Source organism: Hemiscyllium ocellatum, chromosome 22, assembly GCF_020745735.1.
Source record: "Hemiscyllium ocellatum isolate sHemOce1 chromosome 22, sHemOce1.pat.X.cur, whole genome shotgun sequence".
Lineage (NCBI taxonomy): Eukaryota > Metazoa > Chordata > Chondrichthyes > Orectolobiformes > Hemiscylliidae > Hemiscyllium > Hemiscyllium ocellatum.
Genome location: NC_083422.1, coordinates 14,503,180 through 14,525,145, shown reverse-complemented (window position 1 = coordinate 14,525,145; position 21,966 = coordinate 14,503,180). Strand labels below are relative to the sequence as shown.

The 21,966-nt window shown below is 44.1% G+C and overlaps 2 protein-coding genes across 2 annotated transcripts in view; one reads left to right on the top strand and one right to left on the bottom strand.

Moving 5' to 3' along the window:
* Window positions 1–489: 489 nt before the first annotated feature.
* LOC132826428 (cytochrome c oxidase subunit 7A2, mitochondrial-like) lies at window positions 490–738 on the bottom strand. The gene has a single exon (XM_060842344.1). It carries the CDS (start codon window positions 736–738, stop codon window positions 490–492), a length of 249 nt encoding a protein of 82 aa, XP_060698327.1.
* A 4,200-nt stretch (window positions 739–4,938) lies between these two features.
* Window positions 4,939–21,966, top strand: part of sgms1b (sphingomyelin synthase 1b) — a 179,539-nt gene continuing 162,511 nt past the window's right edge. The window contains exon 1 of the mRNA XM_060842342.1: window positions 4,939–4,958. The gene's annotated coding sequence lies outside the window, so the exon portion shown is untranslated. The remainder of the gene's footprint in view (window positions 4,959–21,966) is intronic.

Below are 21,966 nucleotides of genomic sequence, written 5' to 3'. Positions count from 1 at the left end.
GCTCTCAGAGTGGACAGAATCTCTGACACTCCTGTTTTTTTTGTTTCCCCACACTACTGCCTAACTGCGGTAGTGCTTATGACATTGCTGTTTATTTAGTTATTTCCCCCCACCCCACACTACAGCCTAACTGAGGTAGTGCTTATTATTTTTCCCCTCCAGCACTCATGTTGTGTGTGTGCGGTTGTGAGACACAGTGAGAGACATAAAGTGCATGAATCTTTATTCAGTTTCCACCACCAGGAAGAAAGGAAACACCCGGGTGGCCAGTGACAAACATTCCTTTTTTTTTCTCTCTCTTTCAAATACTTTAATGGCAATGGCAAACAGTGAGGGGAACGAGCTGCATCCCACGTAGTGAGCAGACCCTCTGCCATACAATAACTCAGGGTTAGGACTGGACATTTCCGTGCAGTTTTAATTTATCCAGCAAAATCACTTGGTTGAAGGGGAGGCTTGACCAGGCCTCACTGAGCTCCATGTCTGCCTTCATTTCTTTTTTCGAGGTAGAGCGGCCTGAAATAAGTGACAGATTGAGAAGAACGCGCCTCTGACTGTGATCACCATGGTGATATGATAGAGCACAGTGTCGACTGTTCCTCCCTTCAGGTGGACAGGAAGATCATTGTCTGCCTGGAAGATCCTCTGATACTCTAGCACTTTGTTTTTGAACTGGTTTCTGACTGCTGTCGAGAAAGACCGAAAGGCCAGGGAGCGCAGAGCCAAAAGGTGCTTCATGCTCCGTGACTCCAAGCTGCTTCTGTGTCCTTCACTTGTTGCAAACATTCCTGTTTATTTATTTATTTTTTATTTAACATACCCTCTGACACCCCTGTTTCTTTCTTTTTTTTTACCCCCACACTACCACCTAACTATGGTAGTGCTTATTATTTCCCCAGCACCCATGTTGTGTGTGTGCGGGTGTGAGACACAGTGAGAGACACAAGCTGCACGAATCTTTATTTAATTTCCACCACCAGGAAGAAAGGAAACACCCGAGTGGCCAGTGACAAGCAGTGCCCTTCACATCAAAGGGCAATGCTGTGTGATCAAACAGTGAAGAGGAGGGCAGGGATTAAATCAAAATAGAGTTGGAGGGAGAAATGATGCACTCCACTCCCTGCGGCGCCCACCTCTCCATGAACAACTCCAGGGTGTTGGTGGACACCGCGTGCTCCCTCTCCAAGGACACCCAGGCCCTAACGTGACCGCGGAAGAGGGGCAGGCAGTCGGCCCTAACAACACCCTCCACGGCCCGCTGCCTGGACCTGTTTATGGCCAGTTTGGCCACGCCCAGGAGCAGACCCACGAGGAGGTCTTCAGACCTGCCCTCCCTCCTCCGTACCGGGTGCCTGAAGATCAGGAGCGTGGGACTGAAGTGCAACTAAAAGCAGAGGAGGAGGTTTTTAAAAAAATCAAAAAGGGAGTGCAAACGCCCACACCCAATATACACGTGGTCCATGGACTCCACAGCAACATTCCTGTTTATTATTTTTTCTTTTTGTTTTTTGTTTCTTTCTTTTAGTCAGAGAGGAGAGTCCTTGCATGCGCACACACACATCCAGCTCCCTCAGAGGCAGCTCTCAGAGTGAATAGAAGCCCTAACATTAATCTCCTGCTTTTTTTTCTCTTTCTTTACCCCCACACTACCGCCTAACTGTGGTAATGCTTATTTTTTTCCCCAACACCCATGTTGTGTGTGTTTGTGCAGGTGTGAGACACTGTGAGAAACACAAGTGTATGAATCTTAATTCAATTTCCACCACCAGGAAGAAAGGAAAATACCCGAGTGGCCAGTGGCAAGCAGTGACCTTCAAATAAGGCAATGCTGTGTGAAACATTCCTGTTTATTCTTTTTTGGAATTAACCCCCACAATACCGCCTAACTGCGGTAGTGCTTATTATTTTTAACCCCAGCACCCATGGTGTGTGCGCGCAGGTGTGAGACACAGTGAGAGACAAGGTGTACACATCTTTATTCAATTTCCACCACCAGGAAAAGTAGGAAAACACCCGAGTGGCCTGTGACAAGCAGTGCCCTTCACGTCAAAGGGCAATGCTGTGTGAAACATTCCTGTTTATATCTGTCAGTCAGGGCTCCTTGATTGGACTAGATTAACAACCCCAGCTCACCTTTTGTGAGGTCCACCCTGGCTGCCCTTGTTATAATCACTTCAGTTACCTTTGTAAAAACAAGAGACCAATTTTACAAATTGGCTCCCAGAACGTGCAGTGCGGATGGTACATTCAAGCATCCCCTTATTTCCAGATGTGAAAGAACTCAGTGGATATCCACAAATGTAAACAGATCCAATGGAATTTGGTGGCTTTCTTTCAAGCACAAAGATAGTTGTGAAACTTTAAGGTTTGAAAAGACAGCTACTGCCAAGGGTGGGGGACTGTGAAAATAAATGACCTCGATGCCTCACAAGATAGCACATTTGTTATGGAGTCACATGACACTGCAGCCATCTTTCCTCTTGTTCAGAAGGGCTAATATTATTATAAATACCACCACCAGATGGAGCACCAAGCGTACACATGTTGAAACACAGTGTATTGAAACCAGCTGACATCCCCAAACCCATCTGCTCATGAGTCAGGAGGTCGACTAGTTGAGTCACACCTTCTTTGACAGTGAGGGTGAGTAGGAAATCATGTGACACGGATACAGCAGCAGGACCAAGTGATAGGACAATCAAGTCAAACGAGGGGCTCCTGGGGAGGGGAAGCACCCTTTCATTTGGCTCAGACTCCCCTTCTGCCTTCACCTTGCTCCCAGCCTCCTCATCCACAGCCTGGTGACAGTGGGACATGTGCATATTAGAACTTTCCAGTGACCCGTGGCCCCCAGGAGACCTCACCAGCAATATGCGAGTGGGCCATTTTGACATTATTTATAATCACTCGAGTTAAAATATCCTGCTGTAAGCTGGCAGATTCTCTAAGCTGAGAGTGCTCCAATCCTCAGATAGAAGGAACTAACAAGCCCTGCCATCAGAGTGCAGTAATCAACTGGGCTATAATAAGGCCACAAGTCCTTAAAAGAGAATCTCTTTTTCCCTTCCTTATTCCATGTGCAAGCCATCTGTGAAAACAAGCAGCATCCAAGGAACAGGAAATTCGACGTTCCTGAAGAAGGGCTTATGCCCGAACGTCAACTTTCCTGTTCCTTGGATGCTGCCTGACCTGCTGCGCTTTTCCAGCAACACATTTTCAGCTCTGATCTCCAGCATCTGCAGACCTCACTTTCTCCATCTGTGAAAACAACCCTGGCAGATTAACTGTGGGTGTCGTCACGCTTTGAAGAAACCTCTGCAAGTCCAAATTCTTCTGGCAGCTGGCATATTAATCAAAAACAAAACAGGCATGTCCCAGGATAGAGAGAGAGTTCCATTCAACCTTTAAAAGTATTGTTTTCATTTTCACCCATAATGAATTATTTTTATGTGTGTGTGTGTGTGTGTGTGTGTGAGAGAGAGAGAGAGAGTTTCTCAGTAACTTCCAAGATTGTGAAAACAATCATGTGGAACTGATATAGCAACATTTCTGAGCTTCAGTTGTGGCTTCCTAGCTCTGGTACTACCAGCTTGCTGCTGGATTATTTAAAACTGTCTTGCTCAATTTTGAGCTTCAGAAAGATCCACACCAAATACATTTGATCACAGGCAACTTTGAGGCACCACCTTTGAGTGTCCTTCTGAAAAGCTGTTCCATATTCCTTATTCCATGAATTCCCCCACTGTAATGTCATGCTGACAGGTCTATAACAAGAGGACAAGCTTCGCAGTCCTCCAATGTTCTGACAAGTTGTCCTGAGCCAAAAAGGATTAGAGAGTGATGGCCCTAGCCTCTAGTATTTCTCACTTGTTTTCCTTAGCGGCCTGAGACATTTTTCATCCAGGCTTGGTGACTTACCAATTTCCAAGGATGTTAAGCCCTTAATGCTTCCTCCTCCACTGTACTTATCCCATCAAATCTTTCACACTACTCCTCCTTAACTATGATGTTTGGATCATACCCCTCTGTGCAGACAGACACAAAGTATTCCTTTGGAATGCTCACTTGATCTCTCTCCTCAAGCAAGTTGTATTTTTGGTTTCTAATCAGCCCTATCTTCCCTTTGTGTTTCTCAAACTGCTGCTTGTAGTTCTGTCTGTCAGAAGATCTGCTGTGCCAGACTCCTCTGTCTTGTGCCATCCTCACAGATCCACTAGAACTCATCTGCAGCCTTTTCTAGTAATCTACAATATCTGGGCACTTATCCAATTGTTACATATGAATCCTTGCTGTTTTGTTTTATAGCAGCATTTAAACTGTGATTCATTGGCTAAAAAGCACTTTGGAATGTATCGAGGGTGTGAAAGGCATTGATTTAGATGCAAGTTCTTTCCTTATTACTCACTCACTCACTCACTCACCAAACATCCAAAACTTCTTTTCTTTTCCCATCTAACTGGCTTTCCTGAAGAAAGACCTACATCATTTCCCTCAGCCCTGCAGCTTTCACAATTTTAAAGCTGCTCACCACCACCTTCTCAAGGGCAATTCGGAATGGGCAATTAGTCCCAGCAATGTTCACATCCCATGATGCGGGATGCAGACAGAAAAATAAAAATGTCATGAAAACCTCCTCCACCTTTTTGCATTGCCTCTCCAGCATTGTTTGCTGCTCGATTCCAGTCTCCTCCAGCCCTAGACAAGCTGACAGCTCCTGTTGTGGATCAGGAAAGAAAAACATCCAACCTCATTGGCCGTTCTACAGTCTGAAGATGTGAGGTAAGCAACTCTGGCAGTGGCATCTGGAAAACCGGGCAGTGGCTTGAAAAACTTTTATTTCCATCATTACCAATCAATGGAGTAATGTAGCAATAAATTGGATTAACAACCTGCAGGCAAGAGACAGCACAATGTTGTTTTTAAACCACAAAACCACAGCAGCTTGGCAGAGGCTAAAGGTAAGGCCATTGATACCTCCTTTTCTTTTAAATAATATTTGAGCTGGATTCATTTATTTTTAACATTGGTTCAGCTAATACAGCAGCTTTGCACTCCAGCAATCCAATCAAGTCCTGCAAAGTAATTGACAAAATAATAAGCAATGCTAATTTATATTCTTCGACTGAATTATAATGGAATATTTTAGTGAAATGTTTTTGCTATTAAAGAATAGTATTTTCGCAATAAAAATGAACTGTGCTGAAGTATTTGGATGTTCTGTCTATCAGGAGGTACAGGAAGTTTGGGCATTTGTTGTATTTGAGCCTGATAACCCATGGCCCTATTTTTGACTCTGTGTAAAGTTTGACAGGACTGCAAATGGGATGAAAGTAAGAGTAGTACCAAGAGATGCAGTAAGAGTGATAGAAAGTGTTTCTTCTCATTTTCAAGGCTACTTATGGTCATGTTTCCAAGCTGCAACATGTTACGGTACATGGGGAGTGAATGGTGGGGGTATGTGGGTCTGTTTTTCTACGTCAACCAGCCTAGCAGGTGTTGGAGTTGTGCCAGTACTGATGCAGGCGTTTAGGTGTCCTAAAGATGTGAGGTGCCATCCCACTGACCTTGTATACAGCAGGAAGGTCTTGGCATAATTTCCAGGTTGCAATCTAAAGGTTGTTGTGCAAGTATGTACAAGCACGTTGTGATTCATAAATTGTAGAAACCAAAATCCATTTCTGCTGTACAAGGTAGTTAGTACCTGAAAAGGTTTAATAACGTGATCGGTAAACACCGTCCATTAGGATATGAAAGATTGTTCCTGGGAGGAGCTAATGTGGATTGTTAGGGTTGTATTGGTGTGCAGTGTGTTGGGTTCGAGCTGTTCTAATTTAATGTGGCTGATAGTGTGTCCACCTACCCTTACATTGAGCCTAGTATCTTCCAAGAGACTCATATAGGTTACCATGAAGGACTCTCCTTATTAACCTTGTTTAAGACGCAGCGTCCCTCAGGTTAAACAAGCACCAGTCATCTCTCTGTAATGGAGGAGCAGCCACCATGTAATAAGCCCATAGTGTTTGGAATGAGGTCAAACAGGTGGACTTCATAGTTAACATGGTTCAAGCAGGGAGCCCTGGCTGACAGATATAAACAGGAGGGTCAAGAGTTCTGCTCACACTAGGAGTTGGCTCTGAGCTAGCTGGGTCAGTGTCATGTAATTTGCATGTGTAAGTAAAGAGTACTTTGATGGGATATGAGCCTTTGTGGAGTTATTTCAAAGCCTTTACTATTTGTCAAGATTGAAGCCATTTTATGTTGAAGACTAGTATCTAAAAGAAGGACTGGGAGCAACAAATCAACCCAAAGGTGCTCCAGATTGTTTAACCACACCCCATAATATAGATGGTGACATTGGTGAGGATTTTGCTAAATGTAAATGGTAACAGCAATGGTCATCAGAAAATTTCATTTAGATGTGCCTAACATAGACTAGTAACACCGCTAACATGGCTGTGCCTAACAGACTAGTAACACTGCTAACATGGCTGTGCCTAACATAGACTGAAGAGCACTGTCCAATGAAATGGCCAGTTCTGTAAAAGCCACAGCCACCTGAAGACAAGAAGCAAGGAAAGAAATTCCAGTCAGAAAACTGACAATGTATCCTCAGCAGCTCAAAATCAGTAAGAGCCTGTAAACCTGTCTGTAAAAGTTCTAGTTGTAGTGAAACCTATTGAAAATACTTCAGTAGCACATGAAGAGTTGAACCAAAGCTGTAAGGGGAAATGTCAGGATGAGATACCCAGAATACAGTTGTCAGTAACAGCTACATCAAGGAGAGGGGAGTGAAAATCCTTAGACTTGAGAAAATATTCAAGCCTAGAAACCTAAGGAAGTGCTGAAATTTATACAGTTAGCAAATTATTGTTGTTGTTTAAATCCTCTAAAATTATTGGGAAAGGCTGTGAAAATGATCTTGAGAGATGGATATTTGCTAAGAAACTTGTTAAACAGCAGACAATTAGAGTGAAAATAAAATCACAAGTGAAGAGTTTTGTAAAACTCAATGTTTTGAGGGAAAACCTGATTTTCATTGTGCAACTGACAATTCCCTTAGTGATTCAGGAACAGCGGAACACCATTTTTTTCAATCTAAAATGGCACAGAAACCATTGAAGAAAAAGCAGAAGGATCATGAAAGCCATGAAGGGGAGGGGAAAGTGGTTTAAAATTGGGTAGAATATCTCAAAAGTGGGAGTAACAGGTGAAGCTAGTTGTTTCACACTGCTATGCAATGGCAACATAAGTTGGTGTTTGTCACTAACAGGATCAAGCAAAAAAAACCCACAAAACAGTAACATGGAATGTCACTTTCAGTGTCATTATGATAGCAGGTGTATAGGCTATACATCCAAAAGTGTAGCGGATCTTATCAAACAGCATGTACCTTCAGCTGTTCACAACAAGCAAGGTGTTGATTGCAAATAGGCAAAAGTGAGGACTGCAGATGCTGGAAACCAGAGTTTAGATCAGAGTGGTGCTGGAAAAGCACAGCAGGTCAGGCAGCATTCAAGGAGCAGGAAAATCGACATTTTTGACAAAGCCCTTCATCAGTTGATTGCAAATAACCAGCCGATGAGCGCTATACTTGCAACACCGTGTCCTGCATTAGTTGTAATTCTGCAATTGGACATTTTCTGGATAAGCCTGATTACATGATAAATTACATTGACCAATTTGCGATTGCCAGTCAGTCTCGCAGTGTGACAAACATACATTTACAGGAAGCCTGTTATATGTATACACAGGATCTATTCAGACAGAAAGAACATATCTGTACACTAAGTCTGTTACAACTGAATGAATGAGGTGACAGCCATTCGCTAATTAGTATTTCAGGGCAATGCAATGACCAATCAGAATCGTCCTACCTGGATTCAAATGTAAACAAAGTCTAGAAATTGACTGTTAATCATCATTAATTGTTGCATTCTCTATGGCAAAACCTCTATTAATCAGAGTCCACTTGTAAACCCATAATCACTCTTCTCACATGCAATATAAATGGTGGTTTTCCTCATGAATTGGTATTCTTGCATATTGTCCTGATGAATGCAACACAAAAATCTTGTCATAATTTATCTTTACTCAGCAATACTCCAGGTCTGTACTATCGACCAAATATTTGTATAGTATTTCTTCATTTTAAAACATTTCAATGATTTCTAAATGCTTGAAGGTCCTTTTACCAGCACAAATGGAAGAACAATTCTGAAATATTTAGAAGCTTACAACTTTAATAGTAAAACTTTACTAGCAATTCATCTTTATTATTCACTTATTAAAGGAAGACAATTAATATATGTGAATTGATTAACCAATTAAAAAAAACTGAACAGTAAAATTCGCTACATTTACAAATCCTGCAACAACTTTCAAGTAAGTCATTTAAATAACAGAAACAATTGGAGTTAAATGCAATGACAATGGAGAATGACATTATACCTCCAAACAAAATTAAAACCATAGTTCCTCCAGACAAGAACTTAAATAGGATAATGTGGAAGAGATAATGTGAGACAGAAGAAGCCCAGAGAAGAACAAGTAAACACATTTCTTATTCTGTAAATCTGTTAGCAGGTTGTATGTTAAAACACCAGAATGTAAAAGATGAGACAGGTATTTTTGATAATATTGTAAGAACATTTGACGATTATTTTACATCAAGTGTCAATGGAGAGAGAAAAACACTTGATGGATGAATACAGCTTCTGGGAGAATGTACTGACAACTTTATTAATTTTTGATCTTTACACGTTATCAGAATTTTGTGACTGTGGTCATTTGTAATTAAACTAAGTCCAAACAGAATAGTCATCGAAATTTCTGATACAACTCTTTTACATAAGTTATAATTAAATGGGAATCTCAAATTGGAAAGAAGCATTGAGAGTCTGGTGGGAACTAAAATTCAAAGACAGTTCAAAAACGTCAACTTCGCTCAAGAAGTCCATCAAGAATTTGTCAAGTTGTTTAGGTACAAACGTGCCAAAACATCACATGACAGACTGGCACAGCTCATCATTAAATCTTTTGATGTGATAAGTTACTGTTCCAGATCGAGTTTAAAATCACATGACCAGAAAAAAAAACACCAGTTTTGTCACTACTGCAACCTTTGTAAGAACAGTAGGATATTTCCAGAGAATATACAAAAGTCAAAAAGTAACCATTGAACCCAAAGAACTAAGAATGTTTCAGTGCATAATGAGGTTAACATCTTACAGAAAACACTTTTGCCAAGAATTGGATCACATTATGTAACAGAATGATACCTTTGGAAACTATGAATCAGTCTTGCCTAGAGGTAATAAGTGACTTATCTGAACCAGATCTTACAGGTCAACATCATAATTCAGTCCAAACCTGACCCTGGGTGAGTGTTTATCAGCTGAAAGAAATCCCTTGCTTGAGGGGAATGAAACTGTTGCCATCTGCAGGCAGAATACCACACAAACCCAAATGAATGCTGAAAACTGTCTTAAAGTGCAGAGGCCAGTATTATGTGGACAATCATCAGTAACCAACACGTCTCATGCAGAGCCTAAAAACAAGATTCCTCTTGTTTAGGATACAATATTTAGGAAAACCACAATCAGCTCTGAAGCTAAGCACCAGTAATCAATGGAAACTTGCTGAACTGGAAGAAAACTTCCTTGGCCTCACAAGAACTTTTTTCTGAACTTATGAAAAAATATATACAACTCACGATTCACTGCATTGGTGTCTGAATACTTTTTGCGACCAGAAGGGCAGAAGAAACGATTGATTTCACAGGTTTGGAAGAATTATTCAATTATCTTTCAACTTCAACCATGTTCAATAAATCTGCCCATAATGTAGCCACTTGCCTTTCTCATTTGTTCAAATTGTCCTGTTCCTCCACCTCTAGCTTCATCACTTCCTCGACGTCTTGCCTGGTGCACAATTGAAAGAACAACAGAATGGCAAGATTGTGCCGTTTGAAGCATCCAGGTACAAATGTGATTTCCACCTCATCAAAGAACCTGTTCTGTAATGGTTTCCTCTGCCTCTCCATACTGACCCACTGTGCATTTTTGTATGTGTCATGGAAAGGAGGCACAAACCTCAAGATGATTAAATTGATGAGATTAATTGTTTCTCTGCATTTACAGAGCTTCGGTGACATTCATTGTGCAGCATTGCACTCCAAACTGCAAGACATAGCTTCGAATTCTGGTGCTAGCCTAGATGGAATTAAGTTGAAGTTATGAGGCATAGACACTTTGTCAGCTAAGGCAATTCAGTCCATGCCTTGCATTGAGGTTGGGATTGTGCCTGCAACAGTTGAGAGATCTCAAGCATAATCTTTGGTGAAGCAGTGATAACCAAAGTATTGAACTCCAGTGACGTTGAGGTACAAAATGTTGCTTGAAGATTACCATAGATGTATAGAACCTTATTCCTCCTTCTAAGTCCAGCCATTGTTATGCTGCGTCTATGGACTTCCTTTATTCTTCCAGACATATCAAGGAGACCATTCATGCTTGGAAGTAGCTTGTTTCAGTGCAAGGTTTTAAATCAATAAAACAGATACTTCAGCACTAGCCAGACCACTTGCTTTAGACTATAGCCAAATAAAAGAAAGCTCCAACATGTTAAGTTCCCGATAAATGGATCATTCTCCAATTTGCTTTAGCACCAAGTGTCATTTTTTTGAGAGCCTGAGAGAAACAGGGAGAACTGCTGTTCTGCTGCCATGGATCAATTTCCTTTTACACTATATATCTGCTATGCTCCTAAACTTGTTGACTGAAATACAGTGACTTGATATCTTTCTGTGTCTGGTTTAATTATTTTTATTAAGCTGGATAGTCTTATAAATTCCCACTCGCACACACACACACACACACACACAATGATTGGGCAGAAGGAAAAAGTGGAAGAATAGTTGAGTAGTCTTTGTTGAGATAATCTTCATGACTCTTCTGCTGACCAACACATTGCTTCAGTCATCTTTCTCCAGATGCTTTCACTGGTTTCAAAGAGACAAGGTCTCTGACTTTTCAGTTAAGATCACAGCTGTTGCTGTAACTTAAACAGGTTCACAGTGAGCTTTAACCGTTCAGAACAGCAGATCACTCCTGAGCTGGGGAAGAAGTGAACACTTCTCTCTCTCTCTCTCCCTTTCTCTCTCTCTCTCTCTCTAATTGTTCCCAGTTCCAAGCTGCTCAGTTACACGAGAACCAATCACACAATTGTTGGAAGACAAAAGGTCTCTGCCATTGATAGCTGTTCCCTATTCCATTGTCCAATCAATCTCTCGATGCCAGCAAAAGCTGCATCTGCAGATGCCCTCAGTTCCCAATCATCTGCAATACAAATTTCAATTACTGTTTGTTCAAGTAGTTGTTTACACAATGTTTGGCAGAGGTAAGCGGTTAGTTGCTTTTCAAAACATGCAGCTGCTCTTTCAAACACTGGTTTTTAAAACTCTTTCTTATTTAAGCCAACAGTTTTTAAAAATAAAAATAAAATGACATGGTCCTTTCCTTACCCTTGGTTGAGATCATTACCCCTGACATATGGTTGACTGTCTGGCATTACTATCTTTCTGTGTCATTTTCAGTAGATGCAAGTTACTTACTCCAATGTAGCTCATTAACTTGCAAAATAATTTTCATAATTAGTGGGCGCAGGAATATCTTGCTAGAATACAATCTACTGCACTGAATATCAATGAGAATCTGTTATGAAAAAGCCAAAAAATATAACAGAAATAAATCAGCAACAGTCAACTACAATAAAGGGATTGAGAAAATCATAGTGAAAGCCGAAATGTTTTATGTATAACAAAGTTTATTGAAGCTCTACAACAAGGGGTAATATTAATCTTTTTTGTGACAGATATACACTGTACAATACCAAAACATCTTGACATGCTGCGTGAAAATTGCTGTTCATCTCATTTGGTGAGTGATATGGAAGTATAGGACTGATCTCACTTCTATTTTTCATTAGGAATCAGACACAAGAGGTACAAGTAAAGTTCCCAATAAAAAAAAACTGCAGATGCTGGAATTCTGAAACAAAAACAGATTGTTGGAGAAAGACAGCAGTCTGGCTGCTCCTGTGGGGAGACAGCAGAGTTACAATTTCAAACTGAAGACTCGAAATGTTAACTCTGTTTCTCTCTCCACAGGTATTGCCAGACCTGCTGAGTCTCCCCAACAATTTCTATTTATGTATAACTGAAATGTGCTCTGTCTGCCGAAGTGTTCTCTATTTTGCTTTTTAGTGTGTCCTGGGTGTACGCAGACTCCAGTCTGCAGTCTGTTATAGCGTTGTGTTGGGAATCATAAAGTAGATATGCCGGTATTGGACTGAGGTGGGAAAAGTCAGCATTATATGACACCAAGTTAAAGTCCAACAGGACGTCAAGTAAACCTTTCGGACTATAACTTGGTGTCATGTGACTTCTGAAAAATGTGTTGCTGAATCCTGAAATTGGGCTTATGCCTGAAATGTCGATTCTCCTGCTCCTTTTGCTGCGCTTTTCCAGCAACACATTTTTAAGCCCGATCTCCAGCATCTGCAGTCCTCACTTTCTCCTAGTCATGTGATTTCTGACATTTACAATCATTGGTGCCAAGGCTGGCAGCTAGTTCCTGCTTACTCATCTCAGTGTTTCTAAAGAACAGCGATAAGAAGCCACTGAGAAAGCACTATTTCAGGAAGAGAAAACACACTGTTGTTGGATGTGCTCAGACCCCTCACCTAGGCTCCAGTATGGTGAGGGCTCTGCTCACCTTTTGAGGCACATTGTAGGGAATGCATCCACAAGTGCACCCTCCTAAAAGACCCCAGGTAAAACTAATTCATTTCATTGTTTGTTTCTAATTTCTAATAACTTTGATCTGTTTATCTCAGAAACCATGCAATGAACCAATCACATTGCTCACCTTCAGCAGTCACTGTGCAATATAGTCAGTCCAGTCAGCTGTGGGTACAGTTAAAATCATGTAATGTAGCTGTAACATCAGTCAGCATAGAATCCAGACTCTGTTTCAGTCTGAAATATTAGAGTAATGTAAATAGCTTGTGTTGTTAATAAACATTAATATATTTGTCTCAACAAAAGTGCAGTCTCAGACCTCTCTTAGACTAATAGTGCTGTTTCACTCAAGAAACCGCATCAAAGAGAATTCAAAAAGTGTAATAGTATCATTAGCATCCCGAGCATGTCAAATGGCGCAGCAGAAGAGGAGGCCAGTGTGTCTCAGCTGGTTCTTTCTTACATCTTTTCATAAAGACAATGATTGTATGTTCAAAAACCTTCAATTCCTTTCTCTCTCTTCCCCTCTTCTTCCAGAGTCACTTACATCCCAGAGCATTTTCAGGTTTCCTGAATGTAATGGTGGCCCAGTTGAATAAAGAGATCGTAGGAGCCTCCTCTGGCTAGCCACCCACCATTTCCTTCTATACAGCTGAGCACATCCAAAGCTCTCATACCCACTTTCTGGATCCTATTCAATTATGTTCACAAACTGTTTTCATGGGGGATTGGAGGGTTTGAGCAATAGGAAAAGGCCAAATAGGCTGGGGCTGTTTTCACTGGTGCATCCGAGGCTGAGGAGTGACGTTATAAAGGTTTATAAAATGATGAGGGGCATGGATAGGATAAATAACCAAGGTCTTTTTTCCAAGGGTGGGGGAGTTCAAAAACTAGAGGGTAAAGTGAGGGGGGAAAGATTTAAAATGGACCTAAGGGGTAACCTGTTCACACAGAGGGTGGTGCGTGTATGGAATGAGCTGCTAGAGAAAGTAATGGAGGCTGGTACAATTACAGCATTTAAAAGGCACCTGGAGGAATAGGAATGATTTAGAGGGATTTGAGTCAAAAGCTGGCAAATGGGACTTGGTCAGATAGGGATATCTGGTTGGTGTGGATGACTTGGATCAAAGAGTGTTTCCATGCTGTATGACTCTATGACTCATGGTCTTGCAATGACTTGCTATTAAAATTTACAACTGTCTACAGCCTCATGCCTCCCTATCTCTCTGACTTCTTGTAACTCTATAACTCTGAAAGATAGTAGGTGCTACTTCAATTCTGGCCTCTTACTCACCCTGATAATTATCTTTGCAATTATATCAATGCCTTAAGCCAAAGCTCTGGAGTTCCCTCTCTAAACTTCTCCCCCTCTTCAACCTGTTTGTCTACTTTCAAAATGCTCTCTAAAGCCTGCATCTTGGGCTCAGCTTTTGGTTACCTAGCATTTCCATATTTGGTTTGGCATAAAGATGTGTTTCTTAACAATCCAGGATATCTGGTCGGCATGGACGAGTTGGACTGAAGGGTCTGTTTCTGTGCTGTACATCACTCTGACTCTATAACTCTATTACAGCTGATGGGGGAATTGCACCAGGAGGGGGTACCATTCCATGTAGAGGGAGCACTTCCTCACCTTCAGGATGAGGTACTGTACCTTCCCTCAGTCTGTTCTACCTCAGGGGGGAACTGCACAGGAACTGCCTGGTCACAGAAGCCCAGTCTGGGGTTTCACAGCTTTGTTCGCCAACTTCCTTGGGGAATGCTGTGGAATTACTCTGCTGAGCTGCTACCCAGTCTTGGGGAAAAACTGGACCCCTGTGACCAGGCTGGTACTGTTACCCTCACTGGGTTTTTGGGTTGTGATGGGGGGGGGGGGTCGGGGGGGTGATTTCCTTGCTCCCTTCCTGACGTGTATACTGGGTGCCTAAGTATTGAGGGACATTTTCTCCCGAAGGGGCTGGGGGGATCTGTGTTGAGGGGACCAGTGGGGATGAGGTTGGAGGGGTGGAAACTGGGTGACTTGGAGTTGAGAGATTGAGGGCCAAAGACAACCGTCCAGGGGAGAGAGAATGCTCAGTAGAAGGTTCTGGTCATGACGTAGAGTCAATCTCCAATGAGGTTATGGATTCCCTCCACTGAGCCGCCCCCCCCTCCGCCGCCTACCCCCCGAGGAACACTGGGAGAGCCTGGAGAAATATCTGGGCCATCCTGAGAGACTCCAGCTGGAATAATTTCAACCTGGTCCAACAGGGCAGCTCTGAGTGCCTCTGGGGTCGGTCTGAAACAACTGGTGGGAGGTCGAGACGTTCCTTAGTGGGTCCCTGAGGGAGGCGAGGGTCCTGTGTGCCCTTCCTCCTCCCTCTCATTGAGGGGGGAGGGGAATACAGATGCATGCTCAATGCTGTTGGCACTAAAGCTACCACAGCCGGCCTCAATGTCAAAGGCAGCAGGGAGTCACAACTCCGATTCTGAAACAGCATGGTCTTCCCTGATGGGAATTGTGCTTTCTGCAGGAAACCCACACCACATGGGGAGACAGAGCCTACAATTCTGGCGGAGTGACCAGTTGTTTGGCCCCATATTTTCAGCTGAAGACCTTGAGGGTTAAGGAGCTGGTGCCAGACTTGTTTGCTTCACCTGACGGTCCGGCTGAAAGGTGTAGTCCTTCACTTTGTGAACGTATATGCTCCTCTGGTTGGACTGAGGCAAACACGCTTTTTTGAAGAAGTGTCCACTTACCGCACCTCCATCGATGGCTCGTGCGTTATCCTCAGGGATGGGAGATTTTAATTGCACCCTCAAGGAGTGGGACCTCAATGCTACCCACTCTGGTTTCACCCTGGAAAGGAGGTTAAGGGATCTGGTCAAGTCCTTCGTCCTGGTGGATGTCCAGTAAAATCTCCTTCCTAACTCCATTGTTTCCACCTTTCTAAAGGGTCAGAGCAACGAGGATCGACAGCCTTTACATTTCACGGGTGTACATCTCCAGTGTTGTAACGGTCTCTATTCCCTGGAATGGCAGGTCTAACATATGAGGAACGGCTGAGGATCCTGGGATTGTATTCATTCGAGTTTAGAAGATTAAGGGGAGACTTAATAGAGACGTACAAGATAATACATGGCTTGGAAAGGGTGGACGCTAGGAAATTGTCTCCGTTAGGCGAGGAGACTAGAACCCGTGGACACAGCCTTAGAATTAGAGGGGGTCAATTCAGAACAGAAATGCGGAGACATTTCTTCAGCCAGAGAGTGGTGGGCCTGTGGAATTCATTGCCACGGAGTGCAGTGGAGGCCGGGACGCTAAATGTCTTCAAGGCCGAGATTGATAGATTCTTGTTGTCTCGAGGAATTAAGGGCTACGGGGAGAACGCTGGTAAGTGGAGTTGAAATGCCCATCAGCCATGATTGAATGGCGGAGTGGACTCGATGGGCCGAATGGCCTTACTTCCACTCCTATGTCTTATGGTCTTATGGTCTATTCGAGCCCAGCCTGTGCATGAGAACATTACAACCGATGTGCATTTGAGAAGTCATGTCTTCCTAGAGAAAGTCCTTTGAGATTTCATACCTGTCTTCAGTTCTGTCTATTACCAAGACATAGAGATATTGTTAACCAGATTTGCCACTTTTCTTTTAGTATTCATTCATGGGATGTGGGTGTCACTGTCTAGAGCTGAAAATGTGTGGCTGGAAAAGCGCAGCAGGTCAGGCAGCATCCAAGGAACAGGAGATTCGACGTTTCGGGCATAAGCCCTTCTTCATGATTCCCTGCAATTAGCCCTGCCCCAGCTCAGGACAACACTCTCACAGACTTGCAAAGGACCTCTACTGTTCTTCATCCACAGAAGAATCCATACACTAAACAAACAGTTCTTCCTAGCCATATCGGAATCTCCTGTTCCTTGGATGCTGCCTGACCTGCTGCGCTTTTCCAGCAACACATTTTCAGCTCTGATCTCCAGCATCTGCAGTCCTCACTTTCTCCTTGTGTCACTGTCTAGGCCAGTATTTATTGCCTATCCATAATTGCCCAGAAGGCAGTTAAGAGGCAACCACATTGCTGTGGGTCTGGGGTCACATGTAGGCTGTTCCTTCCCTCGAGGACATTAATGAACCAGATGGTTTTTCCCAACAATCAGTTCACGATCATTGTTAGACCCTTAATTCCAGATTTACACTGAATTCAAATTCCACCATCTGCCGTGGTGGGATTCGAATCTGGGTCTCTGGATTAACAGTCCAGCAATAATACCACTAGGCTGTCAACTCACCTTATTTCCTTTGAAATAGAAGCTGATTTCTTGGAGGAATTTGGATGGTTATTACAGTACAATTGTTTCCGTTAGAGGAGACTAGGACCCGTGGACACAGTCTTAGAATTAGAGGGGGTCAACTCAGAACAGAAATGCGGAGACATTTCTTCAGCCAGAGAGTGGTGGGCCTGTGGAATTCATTGCCGCAGAGTGCAGTGGAGGCCGGGACGCTAAATGTCTTCAAGGCAGAGATTGATAGATTCTTGATGTCACGAGGAATTAAGGGCTATGGGGAGAATGCGGGTAAGTGGAGTTGAAATGCCCATCAGCCATGATTGAATGGCGGAGTGGACTCAATGGGCTGAATGGCCTCACTTCCACTCCTATGTCTTATGGTCTTAATCACTTTTACTTATCACCTGCTTAAATGGGGAAGTGAGCAAAATCTCCTATCGTTGTAGGGAAAGCTGTTTTCTTGAACAGCCCTGAAATGAAACCTTTTATGTCACAGATGATGCATGTGCAGATGATTAATTTTCTTTCCAGATATCTTTCAATGAACCAGCCAAGACAAATAACCACTTTTGTCTGCTTCGTCAGTTGAACCATTTATAACCATGTAGTTTAAAAATCCATGGAATTTAGCCAGCAGTCTAGTGCAGGCAACATGTTAACACCATTCAGCAAGTCACCTCTGCTATCAACTTTAAAAACAACCACTTGCGTCTTCTCACCTCTACAGATCCTCAGAAAAATAGCATTTTTCAGAAAGATGCAGATTTCACAACGAATCTCACGCCGATCTCCGCCCCCACACCCAACCCCACCCCCACACCCAACCCCGCCCCCCACTCCCAGCTCCAGCCCCACACCAGGTCCTAGCACCTAACCCTGCCGTGTTTTCACCATCCCTCCAGACCTCCCCCTCTCTGAGGATGAAAGATCAGTCCTCAGCAGAGGCCTCACCTTCATTCCCCTACGCTCTCGGATTAACGAGTTCAACACGCAGCGAGACATCGAACAATTCTTCCGCCGCCTTCGCCTCCGCGCCTACTTCTTCAACCAGGATTCTCGCCCACCCTCTGACGACCCCTTCTCCCACCTCCAACACACCCCATCCACCTGGACACCCCGTGCTGGCCTCTTACCCGCCCTCGATCTCTTCATAGCCAACTGACGCCGCGACATTAACCGCCTCAACCTCTCCACCCCTCTTACCCACTCCAACCTCTCACCCTCACAACGTGCAGCCCTCCACTCCCTCTACTCCAACCCCAACCTCACTATCAAACTGCAGACAAGGGAGGCGCGGTAGTAGTTTGGCGTACCGACCTTTACACTGCTGAGGCTAAACGCCAGCTCGCAGACACCTCCTCCTACTGCCCCCTTGACCATGACCCCACCTCCCACCACCAAACCATCATCTCCCAGACCATCCATAACCTCATCATCTCAGAGGATCTTCCATCTACCACCTCCAACCTCATAATCACACAACCCCGCACCGCCTGTTTCTACCTCCTGCCCAAAATCCACAAACCTGACTGCCCCGACCGACCCATTGTCTCAGCCTGCTCCTGCCCCACTGAACTCATCTCTGCATACCTCAACACGATCCTGTCCCCCTTAGTCCAAGAACTCCCCACCTACGTTCGGGACACCACCCAAGTCCTCCACCTCCTCCATGATTTTCGCTTCCCCGGTCCCCAACACCTTATCTTCACCATGGACATCCAGTCTCTGTACACCTCCATCCCCCATCACGAAGGATTTAAAGCCCTCTGCTTCTTCCTTTCCCACCGTACCAACCAGTACCCTTCCACTGACCCTCCTTTGACTGACTGAACTGGTCCTCACCCTGAACAACTTCTCTTTCCAATCCTCCCACTTCCTCCAAACCAAAGGAGTAGCCATGGGCACCCGCATGGGCCCCAGCTATGCCTGCCTCTTCGTAGGATATGTGGAACAGTCCATCTTCCACAGCTACACTGGCACCACCCCCCACCTTTTCCTCTGCTACATTGATGACTGTATCGGCGCTGCGTTGTGCTCCCATGAGGAGATTGAACAGTTCATCCACTTTACCAACACCTTCCACCCCAACCTCAAATTTGCCTGGACCGTCTCAGACTCCTCCCTCCCCTTCCTCGACCTTTCCATTTCTCTCTCTCGGGCGACCAAATCAACTCGGGCATATACTATAAACTGACCAACTCCCACAGCTACATAGACTGCACCTCCTCCCACCTGCCCCCTGTAAAAATGCCATCCCATACTCCCAATTCCTTCGTTTCCACCGCATCTGCTCCCAGGAGGACCAGTTCCAATACCGTACAACCCAGATGGCCTCCTTCTTCAAAGACAGCAATTTCCCCCCAGATGTGATCAATGATGCCCTTCACCGCATCTCCTCCACTTCCCGCTCCTCCGCCCTTGAGCCCCACCCCTCCAATTGCCACCAGGACAGAACCTCACTGGTCCTCACCTACCACTTCACCAACCTCCATATACATCGTATCATCCGTAGTCATTTCCGCCACCTCCAAACGGACCCCACCACCAGGGATATATTTCCCTCCCCTCCCCTATCAGCATTCCAAAAAGACCACTCCCTCCGTGACACCCCCCATCAACCCAACCTCCACTCCCAGCACCTTCCCCTGCAAATGCAAGAAATGCAAAACTTGTGCCCACACCTCCCCCCTTACTTCTCTCCAAGGCCCCAAGGGATCCTTCCATATCCGCCACAAATTCACCTGCACCTCCACACACATCATTTACTGCATCCGCTGCACCGATGTGGCCTCCTCTATATTGGGGAGACAGGCTGCCTACTTGCGGAACGTTTCAGAGAACACCTCTGGGACACCCGGACCAACCAACCCAACCACCCCGTGGCTCAACAAATCAACTCCCCCTCCCACTCCACCAAGGACATGCAGGTCCTTGGACTCCTCCCTCACCAGACCATAGCAACATGACGGCTGGAGGAAGAGCGCCTCATCTTCTGCCTAGAAACCCTCCAACCACAAGGGATGTACTCAGAATTCCCCAGTTTCCTCATTTCCCCTCCCCCCACCTTGTCTCAGTCAAATCCCTCGAACTCAGCACCACCCTCCTAACCTGCAATCTTCTTCCTGACCTCTCCGCCCCCACCCCCACTACGGCCTATCCTCACCTTGACCTCCTTCCACCTATCCCATTTCCAACGCCCCTCCTCCAAGTCTCTCCTCCCTACCTTTTATCTTAGCCTGCTGGACACACTTTCCTCATTCCTGAAGAAGGGCTCATGACTGAAACATTGATTCTTCTGCTCCTTGGATGCTGCCTGACCTGCTGTGCTTTTCTAGCAACACATTTTCAGATCACTACGAATGGGCCAAGTTAAAAAAAGCAAACACATATACCGTAATAAAGTCATGCAGATATTGCAGAACCGTTATGGTGGAAGCAACAGAATGATCTGTGGCACGGTGACTCAGTGGTTAACACTGCTGCCTCACTGCACCAAGGACCCAGGTTCGATTCCAGCCTTGGGTGACTGTCTGTGTGGAGTTTGCACATTCTCCCAGTGTCTGCGTGAGTTTCCTCCGGGTGCTCCGGTTTCCTCCCACAGTCCAAAGATGTGCGGGTTAAGTGAATTGGCTATGCTAAATTGCCCATAGTGTTAGATGCATTAGTCAGAGGGAAATGGGTCTGGGTAGGTTACTCTTTGGAGTGTTAGTGTGGACTTGTTGGGCCGAAGGGCCTGTTTCCAAACTGTAGGGAATCTAAAAAACAATCCGAAGCAGAAGATTATAATCTGTTGTATTGGATTAGGCTATCGATTTATTTTTTCAATATATTTTATTGAAAAATTATTTTTTTAATTTTACAACAAATACCAAACAATGCAATTCAGAAAAATACAAAGGAAGAACACCAAAAAGGAATTTAAAAAACACAAACTGCTCTCATGTACAGATGTATAAATGTATTAAATATATTTAAACAAAAACCCCAACTAACTACTTAACTAAATAAATAATAACTAACAACAAACTAATAAATAACAATAATACAGCTCAGTAAAACAAAACACTAACTCTTGGATATCGAGAGCATTAAGATTCACATATTCATACATTCGCAGATCCCCCTGTGGATATCGTACTCGTAAAGCACAATCGTTATGGCTATATAAAACCCCTATTAGTGTGGCAGACAAACCTGTGTACAGGTATTCCAAAAAGGGCCGCCATGTCTTACAGAAATTCTCAGTTTTGTGGTGTACCATACTTGCAAGAAGATCTAAGGGGATATGCTCTGTAACAGTCTTATGCCAACTTGACAGGCCCAGCAGATCTTTGGACACCCAACCGAACAAGATATTCTTTCTTGTGCAGAAAGTGAGGATGTTGAAAGGTTTTTTTCTGATGCGCATCTATAGGGAATACACTGGGCAGGCCAAGAAGAAGAGAGATCGAGTCCTTCTCCACCCCTACACCCAAAATCCCCTCCATTGCACCCGCCACAGCACTCCAGTATGTTTGAAGCCTACCACAGGGCCAGAGACAATGGGCAGGAGTACCCTATCAACTCTATACTTGGGGCATGTTGAAGATACCCCTGGTTTAAATATTGACAAACGGTCTAGAGCCAAGTGGACCCTGTGGTGAATTTTCAACTGTAAAGCATGGGTCCTATTGCAAATTGATATCTTTCTTGCATTTTTCCAAATATCTTCTCATACCTCTGAGGAGACTTCAACACCTAGCTCTGTCTCCCACATCCTGCAGCATCAATGGATCTCCTCTGAGGGGCCGCGGCCAGTTTACGATATAAAGTGCTGACAGAAAGTGTACTGTTAGCGCTGAGCACCCTTCTCTCTATGTCAGATTTGTAGGGATCAGTCAAAAAGTGTAGTTTTCTTTT

What these genes read in the sequence shown, in the direction of transcription:
- LOC132826428 (XM_060842344.1), bottom strand. Translation starts at nt 738, where the DNA reads ATGAAGCACCTTTTGGCTCTGCGCTCCCTGGCCTTTCGGTCTTTCTCG.